At 39.3% G+C, this 25113-nt stretch overlaps 1 protein-coding gene across 4 annotated transcripts; it reads left to right on the forward strand.

Annotated features, from left to right (window-relative positions):
- The first annotated feature begins 6105 nt into the window (after positions 1-6105).
- On the forward strand, positions 6106-24590 carry LOC131344998 (chromobox protein homolog 3-like). Of its 4 annotated transcripts, XM_058377610.1 has the most exons (7): positions 6119-6875; positions 8570-8677; positions 8813-8899; positions 19700-19839; positions 20342-20510; positions 20583-20677; positions 23208-24590. In XM_058377610.1, the coding sequence occupies exons 1-7, from the start codon at positions 6447-6449 to the stop codon at positions 23332-23334; spliced, it is 1155 nt and encodes a 384-aa protein (XP_058233593.1). In that variant the 5' UTR covers positions 6119-6446; the 3' UTR covers positions 23335-24590. The 4 variants fall into 4 exon arrangements, with proteins under 4 accessions (XP_058233592.1, XP_058233593.1, XP_058233595.1 ...); XM_058377612.1 differs by lacking the exons at positions 6119-6875; positions 8570-8677; positions 8813-8899 and adding an exon at positions 18569-18726 and having other exon boundaries at positions 19704-19839; XM_058377611.1 differs by lacking the exons at positions 6119-6875; positions 8570-8677; positions 8813-8899 and adding an exon at positions 18576-18726.
- The last annotated feature ends 523 nt before the right edge of the window (positions 24591-25113 follow it).

A 25113-nucleotide genomic window follows, 5' to 3' on the forward strand; every position in this document is an offset into this window, starting at 1 on the left:
GAAATAAGGAGAAACAGGGAGATAGGTGCCGAACAATGTGGAAGTGATGAAGGAGAAGAGCAAGAAGAAGAAGAGGAAGAAAGACTGCAAAATGCAAGAAGAGAAAAGGATCTTAGATTCAAGCATTCTACACCAGCAGGAAACAGTGACAAACACCAGCCTCCTTTGTACGCAAATTAACCTACAGTGCCACCGTCGTCAGCGAGTACAAGTGTGTGTAGCAAACCTGTGACGAGGAGAAAAGACACACACAATACACCACGAATAGAAGACACAGCAAGAAGACAGAGGGACACTAGAGAACATATGCAAAAGAGAGAGATGCAGGATAACACTCAGCAGTTGGCACAGCAGCTGGAAGAATTTGAAGAGTGACTGCAACACTCGGTGTCAGCCTTAGAAAACCAATTGAGAAGCACACAACCAAGAGTTATGAGAGACATGAAAACACTCAAAGCACCACAAAAATATGGATATGAGGATGAAGGTGAGGTAGGCATGAATCCGCTAGTGACTAAAGGAAGAGATGTACAATATGTACCGTGGACATTTATGGACATGGTGGGGTTATGTTCACAGTTGCCAGACTTGTGCAATGGAGGACAAAGGTGGATCACAAAGTTTGAAGAGAAAACAGCAGGACATACTTTGTCGATAGGAGATGTGAAAGCTATTTTGGCCCAAACAGTATGCAAGGCGAAGACAGGTGAAATATTAAATGCAGCAGGCCTCACAGGATCAATAGACCAACCAGGCTGGGATGTCATAGCTTTAGGGCCTTGGAGAAATAGACTGAAGAATGAAATAAGAAAGGTTTACCCCACTAAAATGGACCCAGGACAGCTAGAACACATGACTCTACAGGAGGACGAAAATGTGGTGAAATTCATTCATGAACACCAGAATACATGGAAAGAAGAGACTGGTGGAGCATGGGATGAGACAGATACAAGTAAGGGATTGTTTAAACTAATGCTTAAAAAATGTCTACCAGAGCAAGTTCAAATTTCGTTAGAAGTGGTCGGTTTAAGTACCATGCCATGGGACACATTCAAAGCACATTTAATCCATTATGTGGAACAATACAGAAAGAAACAGAAGGAAACAAAGGTAGCTTCAGAAGCCCTGTTAACACAGCTGTATAAAACACAACTTGGAGAACTCAATAGGGCCAAACAGAAAGATAAAGAGAAGGAGAGAGCAGGAAAAGTACAAGCTGCAGTAGTAGTCCCAACCACACAAGAAATGATGCAGGGTAATCAGACACTAGCACTACAGAGATCAGCATCACAACAACCACAGATGACAGTTCAACATTCACAGCAACCACAGGCAAGTCAGCCATACCCAATGGCCCCGCCAATCAATGTCAACATCGGCGGCAGTCAAGGAACATTCAGAGGGTGCCCAATGAGAGGCCGTTGGCAAGGAAGAAGTTTACAACTGTTGCTCAACTGTGTTCCGCACAATTGGCTGCACTCACTGCAGCATGTAAGCTAGCTACAGGGAAATCATGTACAATTTTCCCTGACTCACAGTATGCTTATTGGGGTGTGTCAATATTTTGGCCCCACATGGGCACCGAGAGGGCTGTTAAGGGCGGACAGCACACCTGTCACACATGGTATGGCCATCACAGATTTATTACATGTTATCACACTAAATTAGCTAAATTAGCCATTGTCAAATGCTCAGTGCACAAAACAGATGGTTCGTTTGTGACTAATGGGAACACTGCAGCAGATGAGGCAGCCAAGTTAGCAGCACTAGGACACACCAACATGTTGCTAGTAATGGAATCTGAGGACAAGGACACCCTCTGGAGCAGATTTAACCTCTTAGCTGCAGCTCAGAATTCTGCCTCTGTTTATGAGATATCTAAGTGGTTAAGAAGGGGAGCGGTTAAAAATGCTTGCACAGGCATCTGGCATGGTCCCCAAGGACATTTTGTAGCTCCCCTTTCACTTCTCACATCCTTGATTAATGGTGCACATGGCTTGAGCCATTGCACAAGGGGGGAGGTGATCAAGAGAATTCAAAAAGCATGGTGGTCACCTTATTTGGCTCAGATGGTTGACCACAGGTTAGCACACTGTGAAGTATGTGCTGAATATAATTAACAGGAAAAGTTTCACAGCTCCTATAGGTCACATACCAGAACCAGACTGACCATTCAGACACCTAATTACTGATTTCATGGACATAGCTGAGGTGAAAGAGAAGAAAAGGTATGTCTTGGTGGTAGAAGACAGATTTAGCAGATGGGTTGAGGCACACCCAACAGCTAAGGCAGATACAGATTCATTGGCTACGTTTTTGTGCAAAGAGGTTATTCCAAGGTTTGGAATTCCTGACAAAATCAGCTCAGATAGTGGTACTCATTTTGATTCAAAGTTCAAAAGATTCCAGTATTTAAGGATAAAGCACAGATTGGGTTGTGTCTATCATCCACAGTCACAAGGAATGGTGGAAAGAGCTAATGGAACATTGAAGGCTAAACTGGCTAAGATTTGTGAGGCTGGAAAAATGAATTGGGAGCAAGCTTTGCCATTAGCATTGATAAGTATGAGCAAACTAACTGAATGATGCATATAACCCTGCATGAAATGCTTACTGGACGACCTATGCCTGTACCATATCTATGAGGACCCTATAAGGGCCCTCCACTTGATCAGCTTGGAAACGAACTTGGCGACTATGTAAAGCATTTAACTCAAAAACACCGAGCTAAATTCCAACAGCTGAAAGGTGCCACTGAGGGAAGAACGAGTGAAATGGATGAATAGCTGAGAACAGTGCAACCATATAGAACTTTGTCCTATTCTATTCCTAGTAAATGACTTTCACTATAAAAAAATCTAATCAAGCTGACTGATTACTGCAATTCCAGTGTGTGTGTAAAGGTGCCAACACTGCAAACAAGACAATCCTAGAAAGACAGGAAGGGTCCATGCCAAAAGCATAAGTGATAAAACATGTACTGGTTGAACAGATATTGAGTTGCAATCTCCAGAAATGTTGGGATTTATAAGCAACCAGCCAAGTGTTTACTATATAATATTGTTATCAAATGACCACTAGTCACAGTGAAATTCTTTCTTCGCATATTCCACATTTGGAGGTTGGGGTCAGAGCACAGGATCAGCCATGATGCAGTGGGGAGGGTTAAGGGACTTGCTCAGGGGCCCAACAGTGGCAGCTTGGCCACCCAGAGCCTTACCCACTTTAGCTTCCACTGCCCAATATGTGCGACAATTTGCACTACATGCACATTTTTGCACTTTAGAAATATGTATAACATTCTATATTCATATTCATAATCCATTCATGCCACATTACTGTACAATATACAGATCTAATCACAGTAATCACTGTATTCAGATACTACCTTTCCTATATTTTATCTACTTACTTTTCTATTGCAGATTTCCACTATATTTTCCCTATATGGCCTATATTATATTATATTTTATTTTATTGTATATCTTATTCTATCAGAATCAGCTTTATTGCCTAGTACTGTGGATTTTACATGTACAGGGAATTTGTGTATTGGTGCACAGTAGTGTAAAGCAAGGGTAAAAAATAAACAAAAATATTACAAAAATTTTAAGCAAGAAAAAAACATATATATTTTATATTTTGTTATATAACTATAATATTGCATCACAGGAAGGTAAGATAAGAAGTGCAGGTACAGTATGGCTGTCTGAGTCATGTGCATTAACAAAACGCATATAAGCATAACAAATGGGGCTTTGTGCATTTAGGTGCACTTCTATCTTATTTTTATATTTTTTTATCTTAGTGTTAATTGGCTCTATTCTTATATCAAGGACAGTTATCGAAAGGATTTTACTAAATGTTGTATTGTGTATAAATGTATATGTCATAATTAAAATTTGACAATGAATTTGATTTTATTTATTATAAAAAAGCAGCTTTGGGTCTTATGACGACGGCGCGCACACTGCCGCATGCATGCAAAAGGAAACCGCTCCTGGCCCACTCTCTCCCTCCAAAACACAAGCAGTGGTGGTTCAGCACCCCGGATAGAGTGCAAGGCGGAGCGGGAGAAAGCGTGCCAAAACGCGCCGGACCAATCAGGAATGCCGCTAAACTCTTCACCCTCCGGCAGCAGAACACAGCGGAGAGCCAGGCTCCACCGGCCACACACTAAGGTTTTGTGATAAGAAGTTCGGGTCGTTTTGCTGGTTCGGTTCTGTGAATCCCATTCAGCAAAACAAACGAATCTTTTTTTTCCCAAGTCATTTCGTTCACTTCAGCAGAATGTAATTAAAATTATCATGTTAATTCCCTAACACATCTACTTACGCACATATTGATCACATTTCGAATAAGAAAGAACTGTCATATTATAAGTAATAGCTTACCTGTGTCTCGAGGCTATGCAGTCTGTTACTTTATCACCTCACCTCCGAATTTTTTAGGTCGAATTCGTTCGTTCTTTTGTCACGTAACATCCTAAACTAAGCTCTGCCATGCCGTCTCCTGTATACCCACCAGAATGATTCATCTCACGCGCCTTCGGTTCGAGTCAGTTTGTTCATCACGTGACAGCCCTGTATGTTAAGGCAACGCAGTCTGAGCCGGAAACAGAAAAGATTAGTTTACATAAGTCTTTGGATTCACGTTGTTCGTTCCTGTAACGTGACTGCTTCCCGTCTCAGTATCTTATGACAAATACAATATTACATTAGTATTATTGACTTTATAAGGTATTAAATTATAAAACTATAAGATATCATGGCTCCTCCGAGCGCTCCCTTCCGAGGAATGCAAGGCCATGGAGACACACCCACCTCTCCCAAAGGGTTTCTAGAGAGGCTATAGTGTGTGTTGGCCCCCCTGGAGATCGGTCGTGTCTCCCAGAGAGACTTTCGACCTCCTCCACGCCAGCCCCAGTCTACGGAGGTGATCACGAATTTGTTTACAGTTTATGGAGAACCGCAGAATTTTAGCAGGGCTGAGTAGAAATGTTAGGGGGGCTAAAGATGCCTAAAATGGCCTAGCAACGCCCATGTTCCGTCTCCCATTCTTTCTTTCTTTATTTTTTTAAGAACAATAAAGTACATGTTATCAAGAAGCAATATTAAAAAAGTGAAGGAAAAGAGAAAAAAACCCCAGAAAAACAAATTACAACAAACAAAAACAGTTGCCAGGGGGAGGGAAGTATAAAACTCCAAAACATAAATACAAGATATACATATATACACATGTATGCATATATACAATCAAATAAACATATTGTAAAATTCACAAACTTTCAAAGTTTTTACAGCTTTCTTATTCACAGACTCTCGAATACTGTCAATATATATACATATTTCAGTAAACAAAACCATAAAATTGGGTTTTTATTAGTAAATATACACTTATGAATGTAAAAATTGGTCAATAGAATAAGTAAATTAATTAAGTAAAAGTACTGTTCCTCATGGTCAGGATAGTCAGTAAGGCCATTCCCGATTTAATTTAAATATGATATAATACATTTTGATATAATAATATCATTTCTAGATTGTGACGTGGCATTGAACGCCAAACGCGCCCTTCCAATCAGGTTTCTTCCTGACTAGTTGACGCTACAGCCGTCCTTGGGTTGCCAAGGTATTCCGTCCTGGGATTAATCCACATTAATAAACGGAACATTTATCTTTATTATTTGCAACAGACAAACATTTTCGTATACATTATAAAAGCATCCCCAAAAAAAGCCGTAATTTTTCCCGCGACTGGATTTTCAAAATAGCCCAGTTAAACCCTGGTAACACTACCAGCACTGCCTCTCTGTTTAATACGCCTCAAGCCTTTTCGCTTTCAGGACTATTACCGTATAGAGTCTAAAAGTTGCGCCCACGAAATGTATTTGCTGCTAGATGTACCGTGCTTTCATGAAGAGCGGCTGGCTTTAAATTCACTATTCAGCCTCTTCGAAATTCCTAGATTGATCTCTAAGTACCATTTCCAAGCTCTATATTTCTGATTACCTTCTGGAAAATCCTAGTCCATTTATTAGTCACACCACGAGCGCTCAGAAGAGATCCACATGATTGGCTGTAAATTATGACAGACGCGAAAAGTCGTCCAATCGTAGCTTACTGGTATAGAATTTGTAGGCGAGTTCGTGGTCATTATACAAATAAACATCTGTCTTTCGTGTTTATTTTGTCGTCTTCGGTTTAAGATTGAAAATTTGGATCCACGTTATTATGAGTATGTCGTGTAAAGAACTTTATGTGTCTTGTGCTGGAGTCCCACGCTGATGAGCTGAGTCCTGTCAGGAAGTTAGCAGTGTGTTAGCTATATGGGAAAAACATTGGCCGGTCTGGGCTGGTCCCTTTGTCTGAGTGGAGAGGCAGCGCGTGCTCTTTTGTTTGGGCAGCCTTACTTCGACTGTCTGTTTTGTAAAGAATCGATTTGAAATGCAGCACAAGAAGAAATGTTTTATGGACTGTTTGATTCAACTTACGATTCTTCTTAGTTTTATAGGCGTTCGAGTGGACGTCAATTCCTATTTGAACAGCCCGTTCCACTCACCGTTAATAGAGATCAACGCAGGGCAAATTTCTACTTTCGTGCAGACACCGTTTCACTATTACCGGGACATCGCGGCCGGTCATCACGTGTACCCCAAATGCACCGAATTGGAAGATTACTTTACAAGCCGGAGACTTCTCAATCAAGTGCGCGCGCTCGGCTCGCCGGTTCGTTTCCCCACGCGACTCAGTGCATGGCTCTTGCACCTGGTACCTAACGGCGTGGAACCGGAGGAACCTCCGAACAATAACGGGTATGCGGGTGAGGAGGATTCGACTGATGAAACCCGTGAAAATGAATCCTACAACCATCCCGTGAGTGGTTTTTCTCTTCTCTTCGGTCAGCCGGTGAACTTTCCCAGGAGAGTGTTATTATAACTAAACGTAACTGAACGAACTTGATATTAAATGTAAACCAGATTAGCAGCATAGTTAGCTAGAAGATGTTAAGCTAACGAGTTTGTAATGCCGCTTGGAAATGTTTATCTAGAATCACACACTCCAGATCATCGATGTAGATTTTAATACAGCAGCAGATAGAGACTGCATGCTTTGTTAGACAGAGGCCTGAGTGATTGCAGTCAGTGAATTTTGTTGAAAACTGAAAATTGTTGAACAAAAATGTCCTCATGGGAGATATTGAGCAATACTACTTTCACTTTAAATGTCTGGAGGCTTGATCAAAATTTTAATGTTGTCTGGATCGCGGATGTACAGTTGTAGTACCAGAACCTGTACAATTGTTTAATGTTGTAATTTCTCAATGTTTATTAAAATGTGAACGTTTTTTAAAATGAACGGCAAGTATGAGGCCATCATGATCTCTATTGTTCCTGATATTTACAAGCTGCTGTCTGTTGATCACACAGTTACTGACACAATATATTTGCATTATTGTCCTAAGGCATATATACTGAATCAATTTCAAGAGCCCAAAAGTGGTTGATTGCTTGTTAATTTTTCTTGTCATGCAGCAGTCTAATGAAAATTATACTGATTTTCCAACTGACAGATTTACACTGATCATGCATAACATTTTCCTTTTGGTGCCAAAACAGCCCTGACCTTTCAAGGCATGGACTTGAGATCTGGGGAATTTGGAGGCCAAGTCAACACCACAAACTCGTTGTTGTGCTCATCAAACCATTCTTGAACTATTTTTGCTTTGTGGCATGCCACTTTATCCTGATAGAGGCCACAGCCATCAGGGAATACCGTTTCCCTGAAAGGGGGTACATGGTCTGCAACAATGCTTAAGTAGGTGGTACGTGTGAAAAGCATGGGTACCCTGACTGATCTGCAGCTATGCAGCCCCATACGCAACAAACCTTTCTATCAGAACCAGCATTAACTTCAGCAATTTGAGCAACAGTAGCTCGTCTGTAAGATTGGACCACACGGCCCAGTCTTCTCTCCCCACGTGCATCAATGAGTCTTGGCCATCAATGACCCTATCTCCAGTTCACCACTGTTCCTTCCTTGGACCACTTTTGATAGATACTGACCACTGCAGACCGGGAACACCCCACAAGAGCTGCAGTTTTGGAGATGTTCTGATCCACTGGTCTAGCCATCACAATTTGGCCCTTCATCAAACTCGCTCAAATCCTTACACTTTTTTTCCTGCTTCTAACATCAACTTTGAGGACAAAACGTTTACTTGCTGCCCAATATATCAGTCTTATTCACTTCACCTGGAACTGCATATGATATGGCTGATCGGTGTATACTGAGCATTTATACTGACACTGTATACTGCATGGAACTGAGCTGACCAGAATAATAACCACTTGGTGTAAACAGGGAAAAAGTGATCCTCCTGCAGCCTCTCCTTTATAGGAATGTTGTGTATAGGAAATGCAGCATGCTTCTACTCCGTTTCTAACAAAATGAATGCCATGTACATGCTAGCTCTTATTGTGCCCCAGTTGAAGACTGCTATATTGACTTTCTTGATGTTGTTTGGTTAATAGTTAATAAAATTCTTTCTCTATTTTGTCGGTTTTCAGGAGACAATTGTAACACAAACAGAAGATGAAATTGTGAAAGACAATGAGGAAGGAATCAGTCTTGATTCTGCAACCCAACTAATTCAAAGCTCAGTACTAGAACAAGAGGCAAGATGATGATTATTATTATTATTATTATTATTATTATATCCTGACTTATGTTTGTTTAATATGTTTACGTTTCTGTGGTCAGACTATAAATTATTTTAATGGTATGGTGTTTGTGTAATGCTCTTTTGAAAGGCTCTGTTAAGCAACAGTGTTCAACACCAGAACGAGGGGGAAATAGAAGTTCATCCTCAGTGGCCAGACTTCCTGTCAGATTTCACTGTAAGTATAGTTTCCACTGAATAATGGTAAAAATACTTTGCTTTCTTGTAGTGTTGGGCTAAACTTAAGGTCGAAGGCTATAGTACTAAACCTTTTTATTTTACTAAAGAAGCTATATGAACCAAAGTGTGCAGACACACAAGTATAAATCAGTTCAGTAGCTACGTTCAGTCCTGCACCTGAGATATTGTACCTATAATTATTTAGTTTTAGGCCTAATCTCGCTCAATTAATATGCTGTAGTCTGAATGTCTGTAGCACAAGTTCAGTTCAGGACACAGTTGAAGACAAATAGTTCTGTATTATGTGTGAGTGGTTCTCTGTAATCACTCTCTCAACTATTAAAGTCTGCAACTGAGACATTTTGTACAATGTATTAACTAAATTGTAGTGATCAAGCATGGTAAATAAAATTGTCTGTATTTCTGGAAGAAATCTTTTCAGGTTTGTATAAGCACGTATGTTTATTATTATTATTATTATTATTATTATTATTATTATTATTATTATTATTATTATTACTTTTGACTCAATTATTATTGAATGAATTTAGCACACTGACTGGGAATTCTGACTGGGCAGTTTGACACACTGATTGGACATATTGCCAAAAATCATTCCACCAATTTTGTGTCCTGTCCCACCAATTAGGTCAAATTAAAAGGTATTTAGACATTTGAATTCCAGCTTGGTTCATGTTGAATTCACCAATTTTGATTCTAGTGATTTTCCTACAAATCTAGATAAGGTGTTTTTGATATTCAAAGTTGCTGTCAAACTTGTTTGCCTATAACAGGAGAACAAAACCAAGCAGAATGTGAGGCCATATGTAGAAATAGCTTGATGGATCTCCATCTAATTTGAGAATATTTATTTGGATTACACCCCCAGGGTGCACAAAATGTTCATTATTTGAGCACTGGGGCCTGCTTAAAGAAATCACTTAAAGAATGACATACCTCTTCAAAACGAATCCAAGAGCATATCAGGTATGCTTGTAAACCAGAAAAGCAGTGCTAAGGCTGAATGTGAAAATTCCAGCTTTTATTTCCTGATATTTACACCGGATATTGACGTGTTAAACAGCTTGGAAAATGACACCTTTGGTGGCAGGCCACACAATTTTTAGTCAAAAAAACAAACAAACTAAAGAGCCAAAGTATTGGAACAGATACATGTTACAATGCAGCTGCTTTCATTTTTGGGGGTTGGGGAGGGGTGTTGCCTTCAGTCTCCTTTTCAAAGGTAAAATGCAAGCAATAGAAATATAATAGATCAGATCTTTATAGTGATTGTTTTAAAAACAATGAAAGACTGTTTAGCAGCTCACACAAATAGATACTGTAAACAGAAAAACATACATATTATTAATAATATTAATAATAACATAGTGAGGTAATATATGCAATAGTGTGCAAACAAGTAGTATATCTCATGGATGTTGGGAGGGTATTGTACATCTAGTTCAAGAGGTAGAGCTTTATTGCACCTTAATATTTGGGAGTGGGGGAGAAGAGGGAGGGTTGGGGGTTAATGCATTTGACTGTCTGTGGGAAGAAGCTGTGTTTTAATCGTTAGTTTTTGTTTTTATTAAAGTCCAGTGGTTGACTTGGCTTGACTGTGTTAGCAGTGTGTCTTGGGTCACTGATTTGCTGCATGATGAAGTTCCTTCCAATTCTCAGACAAAATGTTTCTGTAGACTAGTGAATTCATTCTGCTGCTACCATCATAACAATCATTGGATAAAGATCAGTAAACCATTCCAAGAAGCAGCCATACAAGCCCAAGTCATGACACTACCACCACCACCCTTGACCAATGAGCTTGCATGATCGTACTTGTATGACTATGAACAAATCCTTTGTCGTCTATACTTTGGTCTGTTTGGGGTCTGGTTGCCAATACACTATTGATTTCTTTATTTTTCATTCCAAATTGTTCTTTTGGCTATGCCCAATGCTTGTGCAATGGCTTTAAGTGATTTTTCCATCAGCAAAGTGGTTTTTCTCCCATAGACAACTCTCTGGGCTTCCTGTTGATTTCTCCTATGGGTTTTGCCTGTGAAGCAAAAGATGCAAAGTTCTAAGCTGTTTAACACACATGTAAATGGAAATACCAGGACATGAAGGCTGAAATTATGATCTCATATTCAATTTTTTTTTTTACAAACACAACAGTTTCTAAAGTTTATACAGAATGGTACAAAACACAGAACATCCAGCAAATTGCACTTCTGTGGGTAGAAACTATTTGAGAGAAGTCAGAAGAGAATAGACAGACTTATTTCAACTTGCAGGATATCTATAGTAACTCAGATAACCACTCATTATGGGTGTGGTGAGTGAAAAAGCATTTCAAAACGCACAACACAGCCAGCCTGGCTACAACATTCCACGATTCCATTCCTGTCAACCAATAAAAAAAATCTGACCTAGAATAGGCATAGACTCTCTTCCATGTGCAGTGGGCAATCTGAAGATTTTAGATAGCGTCCCATTATATTGTGAGCGGTTTGCATCGCCATTGTGTCTTGTGTTGCAGCATACACCGATCAGTCATAACATTAAAACCACTGATGACAAGAATAACATTTATTTAGAAAATGCCACCAGGATCCACTATGGATGTCGGACCTGTTTGGGTAGCACAAGTGGAACTTACACAAAATTAGGCAGGTGGTTTTAAAGTTTAGTAAATTTGATTAGGCTGATTAGTGTAAATAATGTAATTTGCACAGGGAACATGATATTGTATTTAAGTAAAGAACCTAAATTACCAAAACCTCTGGAATAAAACCATAGAGCCTGTCAGCATGAACCAGTCTGGCCATTCTTTTCTGACCTCTCTTCTAACATTTCAGTTCCAGCTTGGTTCATGGTGAATTCAGCAGATGGGCCAATGGTATTTGCTGCCATTTTAAGTTTTTTAAAACACTTTTAAAATTTGAAACACAAATTTTCACAGACACAATTTTTCTTCACCAAATTTGACTTAAGTGATTTTCATACAAATCTACATATCTAAAAATCCACTAATGACGAAAATAACATTCTAAATAAAGCACCCAAAGTACTGAAACCTCTGTCTGATTCATTTCCCACCCATGGATTTATTCCCAGTTGCAGATTCATAATAAACTGTATGTATCCTGAAATGACTGGACTGAGTCTCAGGTTACAAACATGTCATATGATCCAATCATTATCATATGATCATATGCACATTGCATTGTTACATGTGCAAACCATGTTGCTCCAGTTGATTTGCAGCAGTAGCACACAAAATCAGTAGGTAATATGTGATCGACAAACAGCTAGTGTTTCTGTCTGTTTTTTTATTGATAAATGAAGCAAACTGTCAGTCAGATTTTGCTTCAGGCTCTAAATGGAAACACATTGGTGGTCTGTCAGGTTTTTTAAACAATATATGACTGCTAATACCATTTGTAAAATGTCTCTTGGAAGAAACAAAACAAAGAATTTTAACATTTCTGATCTGAGTACATAATGCCACAGAGTACAGTGAATATCAAAAGCTAGAAGAACTACTGACGATTTATAGCATAATAGACAATAACTCTCTAAATTATGCAGAATAGAAATGACCAAAAAAGTACAGCATTAGCTAAAAGAGTCATGACCAAATTGATGGAATTTATTAGATACTAGATGACCTGCCATTGTCAAATGTTGAGCCATCCTATTGAAGAATGGGATTATGTCATTTAATATGTTGTGCCCCCCCTCCCCCTCCCCCCCTCCACAGGATTTTGAGTCTTTCATTGCACAGCATGTGCCAGACATGGACCCCATCAGCTACAATGCCAGCCTTCACGATGCCATGGTTAACAGTGGTGGTAATTGCAGACCAGACCCACTTAGTAGTGGAACGTATGCCACTCTGTTTAGCCTAGAATCAATTAACACATCCAATAGAGAGACACCTAGAACAGCTGTTGGTGCTCTGGCTTTACCTCCTTTCTCCTCATTAGGGAATAGCTTTCATGGAACCTCACACTCCACTGTGGGTGGGTATTTGGATGAGGCTGTGTTTGAACAGATAAATTTGTTGGGTCTGGAGGGCCTGGCTGGTGTGGAAGGACAGGTACTAAATCCATGGCTGGAGGACTTGGACTCTGACTCTGGCCTGTCACTGGAGACCAATTCCAGAAGCCCTGCCTCAGCCTCCATGTCCTCTTCTGAGTCGTTTTGTGATGGTGGAGCCATGGGCTACAGTAGTGAAGTAGAGTCCCTTTTATGTTATGGTGCAGCTTGTGCATCATCATGTTATGATTGGCCACAAGTAATCCTTAACAACAAAATCTGGCATGACCACAATTATTCGGCCCAGTCACCTGATGACCGTAACCCACAAAGCTGGAGTCAATCTCCTAAAATTATAAAACAGGAAGTAATGAGTGAGGATGAAACTGGACTGGAGGAACCAAGCCGGGATGAACAGCGTCTGCAGGCTCTGGGTCTTCCATTTTCTGCCCCTGAAATAGTTAACATGCCAGTGGAACACTTCCTGGAGCTGCTGGATGGGAGAAGTCTGTCTACATCAGAAGTCACACTACTGCGGGATGTACGCAGACGTGGGAAAAACAAATTAGCTGCACAAAACTGCAGAAAAAGGAAGTTGCATGCAATCTTGGGCCTGCAGGCAGAGGTGGAGAGACTTGTTACTCAGCGTGATGCCCTTCTGCATGAGAGAACATGTACCACCAAGGCTCTGTCAGCTACAGCTGAGTGTTACAAAAAGCTCTCTCATGCTGTACTGAGCCAGCTAAGGGACGAACATGGACAGACCCTCAGCCCAGAGCAATACACACTTGACTGTGGCACAAACGAGCATGTAGTGGTCCGACCTCGAACAAATGCTGTGAGAATGACCTCAACAAGGTCCAAAACAACAAAAAGGAAGAAGGATAAAAAACGTTAAGACCATTTTGATTTATATTGAGTTTTGTATATGTGTGTTTTTCCTGAAGGGCTACTTGGTCTAGGGCCGCTGAAGTTTCCTATTTTAAATATTTAAATAAGACATGATGTTTAACAACACTATAATGGACTAAAGACATTTTGCTAAAAGATGTGTAGCAAAACCACTGGATATGTATAAAAGTAGTTTAAAAGAATAGGGACACACTTTATCATCAGCAGCCAGTGTTGAAAGGTGTTTATCAACAGCTCAACTCAACAGCTTTTTACGCAATTGCTATGCTGGTTATGGAGTTGTTTTAAAGTTTTCAAGCACATGATGGTTCCACTATGGCCTTAATTAGACCATTTATTTGGTGTCAGTACATTTGTGTCGATCTTATTTGGCATTTTACTGAATTTTGCATTTATGTTAATGTTTTTGTTCATTTTAAGTATACAAATATGTGAGGTTTTGAAATGACATTTTATATGTAAAATATTTCATAATCGAAATTTAAATTTCAGAATTATTGGCATGCTCAAAAAGTGAGCAAAATTTAATTTTGTGTAATGTTTAATTTATACAGTGTCCACTGTCTTGTTTGATTTTCTAAAGAATATACATTTTTGAGATATAATAAACAAAGCCAAAATGAACAACCCTAAAGAATATCATAAAACAAACAAATAGTTTTTACTGGAAAATCTATACAGCATTTTCATTCATTGCATATGTATTGCAAAAACATATTTTGTGTGGTATTATTTATTTTTTTTTCCCATTTTGCTGTTACATTCATGAAGTGCACTGTACCTTCTAATATGGCTGTTGAATTGTTTACATACACTACCGCTCAAAAGTTTGGGATCACTTGCATATTCAGCTTGATTTCAGCTACGGAGAAGACTCCATCAGCCAATCCATCTTGTAGAAGATGCTCCAGGAAGCATGGGGTGAAATCTCATCAGATTATCTTGAAAAATTAACAGCTAGAATGCCCAGGCTGTAATTGCTGCAAAAGGTTTTTTTTTTTTTTGATGAAGGAAAACATTCATTTCCATCAAAATCATTATTTCTAACTCTGACATGTTTTCACAATTCATACAATTTCGTGTGTGTTTCCTTGGAAAACAATACAATGTTTGAGTGATCCCAAACTTTTGAGCGGTGCTGTATGCTATGCCAGATTTAAAGTTCAGAACTGAGGAAACTATTATATGGAATAGAAGTTTTTTACATTTTTTCTGTATTAACGATTGAGCCGTCCCTTCCTTACTTAGCATGTCTTTTGTCACTTGACACCATTTTTAATTAAAGAATACTGGTGAGTTAGTGCAAAATCAGGAGATGGAAGGGAGAAAGTGGTAGGGAAAATTCAGGACCAGGAAACTGTCTTTGGGGAAATTGGCACTTGTTTTTACAGGGCAGGGTAGGGTATGGACTAAAGAGGGAAGAACGTGTGTGAGTGTGAAATGGGTTGGGATAGGTATGCCTGCACCCAGATACACCTCTGCCTGCTGGATTTGCATTGTCTAGTTATACTTGTGGAACACTGGACCCATTTCACTGTCTCCTTGGGTAGTCAGGCAATGAACTGCTCTAGCAACACTTGATCAAATATGTCCTTGCCACCCTCCACTACTAACAGCTCTTTGGAAAGATGTCTCGGAGCTCTTGGGTGAATGCAGATGGCTAAGCTCACTGGGTGCCAGCAGGTGGAAATGCTGGCAGTGCTGTACAGGGGTGTGGCTAAATCATTGCTATTTGCTAATCGTCATGCGCTGGATGGACCAATCAGTGGCTGCTCTGCAGGGCACTCTAGATGACACAGACTGGCACATGTTCAGGTGCAGCTATGACGACATCAACGTGTTTACGAAAGCAGTTGTGGGATTTAAAAAAAAACCCATCAGAATGTTTTCCAACCAGACGCCGTGGGTTCTGATTAGAAACAGAAGCAGTATAAATTCTCACAGAAATGTCATTACATAAACAAATTATCTAAACAGGGAAAATGATCGATTGAAACCTAATGAGCGCTAATAATAGGACTTGAGTTAGTAAAATCTCTTTCTCAGGTCACACATGCTGTGTGTTTTTAAAATCTATGGAAAAGCTCATTTTTATTAAAAAAAATTTAACAACAAGTATGAATCAGCCTTTAAGTAAAAACCTTGCAGTTCATTAATTGTGCTGGTGCTTGGCATTCAGTATAACTTTAATGATTGTGTGAGGAGCCCAGTGAAGGGGGTCTCGCTTTCTTTCTCTCTCTCACACATTTTGTGTAACACATGTCTGTGTACAAGTTAACATGTCTCTAACAGGATAGAAAAGAATGCATTTTTTCTTTTTGTCCCAATCCTGAATAATTTAGGCACAAATGCAATCCAAATTTGTGTCCCTTTCCAGTGAGACTAGTATTCACATTTCTACATTTTTCCTGCTTTCACCTCTTGCTGTAGGTCTTTCCCCATTTGAGACCATACAACCTGATAAAAAATTTTGGTCCACTGACATTCTAATCTGGTTTTCTGTCTTGGGGAGTATGTACTCATTGTAGTACATGGTACTGTTACAGTACTTGTTGATTTGCAGACTCTGGGAATGACTAATTATCAAAATTATGATCTGATGTCCCATGAATAAAACTCTGGTCTGTAATTTCAAATAAACAAGCAAATTGAGGTATTTGTGGGGGATGTTGAACAGCAAACATTCATTTCTAAGCTTTTCACCTTTCTGGATTTTATAATTCAAAACATTTTTAAAAGTGTTGGATGCACCAACTAGACATTCCAGACCTCTTTACTGTCTCAGTGATATCTAGTCCAGGAAATTCAAAACCTGCTTTTTAAAAATTATATCCTGTTTTGAAAGGCCTATTTCAATAAGTCCTTGATTTTCTGTAAATAATCTACTTGAGAAAAAAGTCCTTACCTTACTGTCACCCAGCACAGACAACTGATGTAAGGAAAACCTCATCAAGTCACTTGGGGATCCCTCTTGTAAATATAAAAATGACTTGCAATGTTGTGGAATGTCTTGCTATTCAAAAATCAATAAAATTTCTAAAAACAATGGTTGTAGGATGCCAAAAAAATCAGACTTTATTGAAACACAGATGATCTTCACAGATGTGGACCAGCATCTTACACAGTTTTAAAATGACACCCTTTTTTGGTCGCACCTTATCCTCTTCCCACAATTATTTTCCCATGTTCTTATCTTATTGTTGTCTGTGGTGAGAGCTCAGTACAACTAAATTTTGTTTCAACCTTGTCAAACTCAGTCATACATGATGATTTTATAGTCTACTAGTCACAGCATTACTTCATTAGGTTTTGGACACCTGCTTATCACTTTCTTTTGATTGTTCTTCTGCACAAAACCTCTTTCATACTCAATTTTCAAGGTCATTGTTGGGCCTTTCTATATTTAAATCAAGTTCTATAATAGACATCACATAACTGATTAGAAACACATTAGTATTATATAAGCTTTATTGAGAAACAACAAAACTGAGACATCTGCAGTTTATCAACATTTATGAACAACATCCCCTTATTAGATTTCTGACACACTCAAACCAACTTATTGCTCATGTGGTTGTTTTCTAGCACAACAGTTACAAACCTTTTACATAGCCAAGCTTGTTATTGGGTCTAATTTGATTGAGATTTGATTGTATTTAAATCGCCTTCTATAATATGTGTCACAAAACTGATTCGAAACACATTAATATTTTGAAAGAGCCTCTAGTGGGCCCTGCGCTTACTGCCCGGCACCATGGAGCTCGATTGGCATTTGCCATTGAACACCAAAATTGGCACATTGAGAGAATTCACCCTTAGCACACGTGACAGATGTGAAAGGGTCTGGAGAAGCCGTGGAGAATGTTATGCTGCCTGTAACATCATTCAGCATGTCCGGTTTGGTGGTGGGTCAGTGATGGTCTAGGGAGGCATATCCTTTGAGGGATGCACAGACCTCTACAGGCTAGACAATGGCACCCTGACTACCATTAGGTATCGGGATGAAATCCTTGGACCCATTGTCAGACCCTACGCTGGTGCAGTGGGTCCTGGGTTCCTCCTGGTGCACGACAATGCCCGGCCTCATGTGGCAAGAGTATGCAGGCAGTTCTTGGAGGATGAAGGAATTGATACCATTGAATGGCCTCCACGCTCGCCTGACCTAAATCCAATAGAACACCTCTGGGACATTATGTTTCCGTTCATCCGCCGCCAGGTTGCACCTCAGACTCTCCAGGAGCTCAGAGATAACCTGGTCCAGATCTGGGAGGAAATACCCCAGGACACCATCGTTCGTCTCATTAGGAGCATGCCCTGATGTTGCACATGGGAGGCTTAAAAACTAAAAACTACTGAGTACCATTTTGAGTTGCTGCAATGAAATTCCAGGAAAATAGACTAGCCTGCTGCATCAGTTTTTCACTTTGATTTTCGGGGTGTCTTTGAATTCAGCCCTCTGTATGTTGATTATTTTCTTTTCCATCAAACGATGTGGCATCCTTTCATTCCTAACACATTACCCAGTCCATATCAGTATACATATCTAGCACGATATTTTTCCCCATTGAGATCTGATGTGTTTTCAAAATGTTCCTTTCATTTTTTTTGATCACTGAAGTTTAAATCTCAGGGTCATTTAGGGCTTAAAGCGTGTTGACTAATTAAACCAGACCGTGTTTGGGGAAGTCTTAATCGAAATTCATTGGCCTTGCGTGATGACGCAGGGGGCGTGGCCTTGCACTGGCGCGCACGTTTCTAAGCGGGTCACCTCGATAGTGGAGGATTCTGCGCGAGCCTGAGTTGTTGATGAAAAGCTAGAGACAAGTTCCTGACGCCGTTATTTTTTTGGAGTTTCTTTTTAATCAGCTTAACGTAAGTGATTTTGTTAATAGTCTATATTGTAGTAATATGTTTTGTGTTTATTTTAATGAGAGTTTGTTGTTAGTTTCAGTCGTTTTTTCTGGCTCCTCCGCTTTTGTTCGCTTGTTTTGGCGCCCATGAGGCACAGCCTCGTCCTCACTGCGCATTGTGATGGAGGTGTTTTAATCACTTCTATAGCATGCTGTGAGAGCACAGAGCTCCTGTATTCTCTGCAGCTTAATGTCTGATAATGCGTGTAGGTGCTTGTGTTTGTAATTCTGTATGATGACCTTAGTTGGGCACAGCTAAGTTTTTAGCAGCTTTCGTAGCCATTCTTGTTGGCCATGTTGCTAAAAGCCCGGCGTTTAAACTACACACTGGTTTCGTATATCGATAGTTTTCATGCGAAAAATTCGTCTTCAGAAAGTCTCTAAAAGAGAGCTACAGTTAATAATTACGCGACTCGTTTTTTAACGATACGATGAAGTTGTTATTATTATTAAGTATTAGCATAGTTAGCTTAGCTGGTCATGCGTAATGAACGACTGCGATGAGATGAACCCAGGAGTGGATAGCTGTATTCCTATCTACAATTACACAGTGCACATTAAACGAATTTTACATCCATGCTTCTGTAGCTCTCTCTCTCTCTGTCTCTCTCTCTGTCTCTGTCTGAGCAAAACAGTCTTGCTGCTTTGGTTAACCAGCCGCGGTTTGTTGTGCTGGATAACGGGCTTTATTTCACTAGAACACCCACATGGCCCAAGCGCGCAGTCATTAGTTGGTTTGTTAGTTTATACTGAGACAAAAGTATGTATCAGGAGACCACAAATGTCGTTTAATATTGATGTTCGGATGAATTAGGCCTGCACAGGAGTCATATATTTGCCACAAAGCTACACTGGATTATCCGATAAAACACTGCGTATGAGATTCTTGCTGTATGTACAAAATGCATGAGTGTAAACTTGATGTGCTGTTTTAGGTAGTTATGGGTAAGAAACAGACCAGCAAATCCAAAAAGGAGGTGGAGCAGCCCGAAGAGTTTGTGGTGGAGAAGGTGATTGACCAGCGGGTGGTGAATGGAAAAGTCGAGTTTTTCCTCAAGTGGAAAGGTTTCCCAGAGTGAGTATCTTCCTCAGGCATGAGACCAAGAAAACCTTCACCACAGTGGTGTATGTTCTCAGATTACTTTGATCACATGCTAACGTATCCAAACAGGCCCTCCAGGATTCTGCGATTGTAAAATGTAACCAAAAACCAAGCAGACTCAGTAATATCCTGAGAATCCTGCAATTTATCGAGTACAGCAGATTTGGGCAAAGATGCGTCATGTGACGTCATCATATCACACATTCAGACCATGAGCTCTCATTATATCATAGGAAAATTGATTTCATATGTATCTGCACGATTCAAGAAGATTTCTTAAAAAACACAACTCTGAGATGCATTGTAAATTTTGAAAAAGGCTGCAGTCTATGTAAATAAGTGCCAAAATACTGTAAAGGTGTCTACTCTGTAGACACGCTGTAGGTACCCATTGATTTGGTAGGTGTAGAGCACTTGAAAACACCTCAACATACTTGTGCTTTTCCCTAACAAATAATTTCAATATTTTATTCAGTTCTGATAACACTTGGGAGCCTGAAGAAAATCTTGATTGCCCTGAGTTAATTGCTGCCTTCCTGGAGTCACAGAAAGGTGTGGTTGAGAAGCCTGACTCTAACAAGAGGAAATCTCCCACAGATGAGCCAGAGACGGAGGAGAGCAAGGCCAAGAAGAAGAAAGAGTTGGTGAGTGCAAGACTGATGTGAGTTTCTTATTGTTGAAAGACCTTATTGAACTTGCTGTATACTTTTTACCAGAATGAAAAACCAAGGGGGTTTGCCAGGAATTTGGAACCAGAGCGGATCATAGGTGCAACAGATAGCAGTGGAGAGCTGATGTTTCTTATGAAATGGTGAGAGAACCTGATTATTCTTGTAAATGTTGTATACCAAACAGAATATGTGGTGCTGGGCTGGCTGGCAAACTATTTTAATCTTGGGAGTTTTAGTTCTTACCTGTGTTAATTATGCTGGGACAGGATTTGGCACCTCTCAGATTTGGAGAACCTGTGAACTAATCTATGAGATGTCATTTTAATGAAATCTTTCTGTTGATCTCAACTGGGGAAAAAAGTTGCCTAATTTCCCTGATCATTAATTAATAATTGTAGAATTTTCAGTTAAGTTCTCATGGATATGACAGTATGCAGGGCACCTGACTTATTTCTTAAAGAAGTAAAGAAAAGTAATGGAGAGAACATGAACAAGGTTCAAAAACTAAACAAGGCTCATCACTTCAAATTTTAATGTGTGCTGTGGGTATTATTGGATTGCACATCCCACAGGCAGCCAGTTAATTGCAGTATTGGGAGGAGACTGTGGGTTACAAAGAGATCTTTGTGGCAGTTATCCATAATTATTTATTTGTATTGTTACATTTGTGTTTAAAAGTAGTGTATGATGCCCTCAAACAATTAAAGGAGCCAATGTTTGATTGCATCTGTGAAGCTTATCCCATTCCATATACAAATGGAAATTAACAGAGGCAAAAAAAAGTGAAGCCAGAATTTCTGAAGCCATCTATTGGCTGTAGTTCAGCTGTTAATCCTGCACTTTCCCAATGGGACCAATATCTAAAGATATTTTCATAATAATGTTCTGTTGTATTTACAGGTATTAGAGACAATGAATTGTTTACCCTTTTTCTTTCCCTCAAAAATGCAATATACTGAATTTAGTGTACATGTTTATCATTCTGTTTTTATTTTACTTTACTATATTTGCATTGTTTACAAGATGGATTACCCAGTGTTAGCTTGCAAAGTCTGTTGAGACTCAAAGCTCTAAAATCTTCCTGATCTCCATGAATTCAATAATTGTGAAAGTTATGATGACAGTTTAGCATTTCAGTAAATTAATTTGTACTTTTGCACGCTTGGTGTACCATCTTATGTTGTACTCGTGGGTAATGGCTCTTTTTCACTGCTGGCATGAATCAGGAGAGCTGTGTAGACTCTGGCTTCAGTTTTAACTTTTAACAGTTTTAACTGTCATAATCCTGCCCATATGAAAAAGGCTTCAAGTGGGAGTAAATGGTGCCTTGTTGTCCACTCATGTGTAGTCATTGAGTTTAACACATTAGAAATATACTACTGATCTCAGTCCTTGTGTGGCATTATTCATAGTCCCTATGGTGTTGGCCTCAGGTCTGTGACTGCATGCAGTGCTTGTAGCACTGTTGTCTGTGTACCAGGACCTTTATCTCTTCCCATTCACCAGCTTGATGTCTACTTTGATGTACTGATAACTCATTTTCTTTGAATTAAGCATTGGCTCTTTCTAAGTAGAAGTATCCACAATTCTTTAGTGTCATCTAAATGAAATTCATAAATCAGCATGTTTTATCTCAGGCCCTGTCCACATGTACACAGGTATTTTTAAAAAGGTTTTTCCTCCTTCATTTTTAAAATAAATCTCGTCCACATGAAAACACAAAAACTTGGTCTGAAGTGCTGTCAAGAGCATGCACAACCAACAGGTGGCGATATAATCTCAACCGTAAAGCCATGTTGGCCAATCAGAAGCCTGAGACGCTGACTTCACAAGCAGTGTTGCCAGATTGGGCGGGTTTCTGCCCAATTGGGCTTCTTTTTGTCACGTCTCACCGGGGAAAAAGTGCATTGGGCAGGTTGATAGTCTGGGCTGGTTTTTGATGCAACTGGCGGGTTTTTATTTTTGGCTATAAACATATTTTATTAATTTTCTATTCAAATGAACTTTATTGTAAAGTATAATATGTAATGTTGATGTTTTAATAATATGGGTTAGTTTAGCCAATAAGGTTCAGGAGAGGCCTGTCCAGTCAGAATTCAGTCTTGATTAGTGGGGTGTTGTAATTGTTCTACTCGTTAAGCCAATATCACAAAGTTATTAACTGTTAACTGTTTTTTATTGTATTAGTTATAACAGTATGCATTTTGGGCTGGTATTTTTTTAATGGGTGGGTCTTAAGCTGTAGTTGGGCTGGGATTCTTCAGTCCTATGTGGTAACCCTCTTCACAAGCCAAAAATCTCCAGTTTTGCTGTCTATGCAAGTTTTTGGAAAACTTCACTCTGGCAGGAGTTTTCAAAAATGTTCGGTTTCAGTGACCGGATGCTGCGTTTGCGTGTGGATGAACAGACAAACCGCATAAAAAAGCTGCGGTTTTAAAAATGCCCGGTTGGTGTGGACAGGGCCTTAGAGTAATGAGTGTTGTGTAGGAATGTGGTTATTATAGACTGTATGTAAGATGTATTCACATGTTGCAAGGGGCAGCCTACACTCACTGTCCTGCCTTTTGTTAAGGGAAGACAAGACTGGACAGATGGTGGAATATATGTAATGCAGTAAAGTGTAGAACAGAAAGTAACTTTCACACAAAAATTTTCATTTTTTCTTTGTAGGAAGGATTCAGATGAGGCAGATTTGGTGCCAGCACGAGAGGCTAATACCCACTGCCCACAGGTGGTCATTGCTTTCTATGAAGAGAGGCTAACCTGGCACTCCTGTCCAGAGGATGAACAGCACTAACCTTCTACAAACGATCTATATACTATTGCAAACCTAAAGCTCTCTGGCTAAGCCACGACCTGCAACCTGGGGCCAGAATGCTTTCATTGTTTTGTGCTGCACTGTGGACAGCATGACTGTGTGTTACTGTCTGCATTGGGCAGAGAGACTGGGGAGAAGAAAGGGTGTTTTTCGATTTTAAGATTAAATTTGACAAGTCTTTGCCCATTTCCATTGTCTACTTATAATTCTATTGCATTGGGTTCATGCTTGGCCTGACCTCGAATAGTTCTGCTGTATATTTTCTGTAAATATTTTTTCAAAATACAGAAAAGGTTCAATTAAAGGCGCCTTTTTTTTTAACCAGCTGTTGTCCCTGTGTACTTTGGGCTTTGATCCAGTCACCCTTAATGAACTGGTATTAGTATAAATTCACTTCACCTGAACATAATGGTGTGCAGGCTGAGAAATGTGATTGGTTAAACCAGGCGTTGATTGGACTACCTCAGTGATTTGTTCACTTTTATGGCATAAAAGCTTCCACTGCAGGGCAGCACGTCTTTTAGCATGCATGGCTGAAAATCTTTTGTAGGAGAGACTCTTGATTTGCAGGTATTCCTATACTATGATGCATGCATCCAAAAAAAAAAATTTGCCACTGTCAGGTTACTATAAGAAAATATTACAAAAAAAGCATGAACCTAATGCATACTACTTTTATGCAAAATTACATCTACAGGAGTGGTGTGAATGCAACCCTGGAATTATGAGGCTCTTCCCTGAGTGAGAGAATTGATCCTGAATGTAGACTTTTAGAATTCAGACAAATGTAAAAATGCTCTAAGACTGCTAATATAAATAGGTTTTGACTTTGTCAAATTTGATGTGTAAAGACAGGGTTGTGACATTCACCCCCTTAAATACATCTCGGACAATTACCTAAATCATGAAGCTAGCCCCTAGATTCAAGCTGTTGGAGTTTTTTGTCTTTGAACACTACTGTAAATTTGTTCTGTTGTGCAGCAATATGCTAATGGTATCCACTTCATAATCCCTCTTTCCATTTTCTATTCCTTGAAATTGTTTTTTTAATAACAAATACTTACAATAGAAATAATCAATATATTGTCTTTTCTTAGGCTTGACATTTGTCATAGTCCATGTTTACAAAAATGTGACTTTTTTTTTTTCCACCACATAGTCTGTGGTGTGTTCCAGTAGCCTGACTATAAAACTACATTACTGATCTCTAAAATAAATCCATATTTCTGTACAAATTAAGCAAATATGATTGTATTTATGGAGATGTTTAAGCCAGTGCTGCATTTAACATATGTAGACAACGTACAGTGCACAGGGCACCAGAACTCTGTTGGGTTTTCAGAAAGAATCAGTGAATTAATCTTAAACATTAAACTAATAAAAAATATTACAATTTAAATAGAAAATAAGGCAAAAGGAAAACAGGTTGAGGTGTAAAGCACAACTGTCATGCAAATTGCTATGTTATAATTTGTGAATGAAAAGTAAAAAAAAAAACGTTTTTTGTTTAATGTTAATTTGAACAGTTGTGTGTTAACTGTTAAAAGGCTAAAAGGTAATAATGGTCCATGGCTAAAATATTAAACATTATGATTTCTTCACAAGTTAAGAACATTAATTATTTACATTAAAAAGTTAAAGCAGTAAACACAGATGCTTGGTAAGCTAATACACTTGGTTGCTAAAGTGTTGCTAGGTGGCTGCTATTGGGTCCCAGCTGGTTGCTAGGACGTTGCTCAGTGTTACTGTAAACATGTT

Source organism: Hemibagrus wyckioides, linkage group LG24 (assembly GCF_019097595.1).
Source record: "Hemibagrus wyckioides isolate EC202008001 linkage group LG24, SWU_Hwy_1.0, whole genome shotgun sequence".
Lineage (NCBI taxonomy): Eukaryota > Metazoa > Chordata > Actinopteri > Siluriformes > Bagridae > Hemibagrus > Hemibagrus wyckioides.

Bases quoted from the DNA above. Each gene is read 5' to 3' on its own strand.
- LOC131344998 (XM_058377609.1), top strand. From the start codon at position 6,447: ATGCAGCACAAGAAGAAATGTTTTATGGACTGTTTGATTCAACTTACG. The intron at 6,876-8,569 runs GTGAGTGGTTTT...GTCGGTTTTCAG, and splicing joins ATGAATCCTACAACCATCCC to GAGACAATTGTAACACAAAC. The intron at 8,900-12,664 runs GTAAGTATAGTT...CCCCCTCCACAG, and splicing joins ACTTCCTGTCAGATTTCACT to GATTTTGAGTCTTTCATTGC.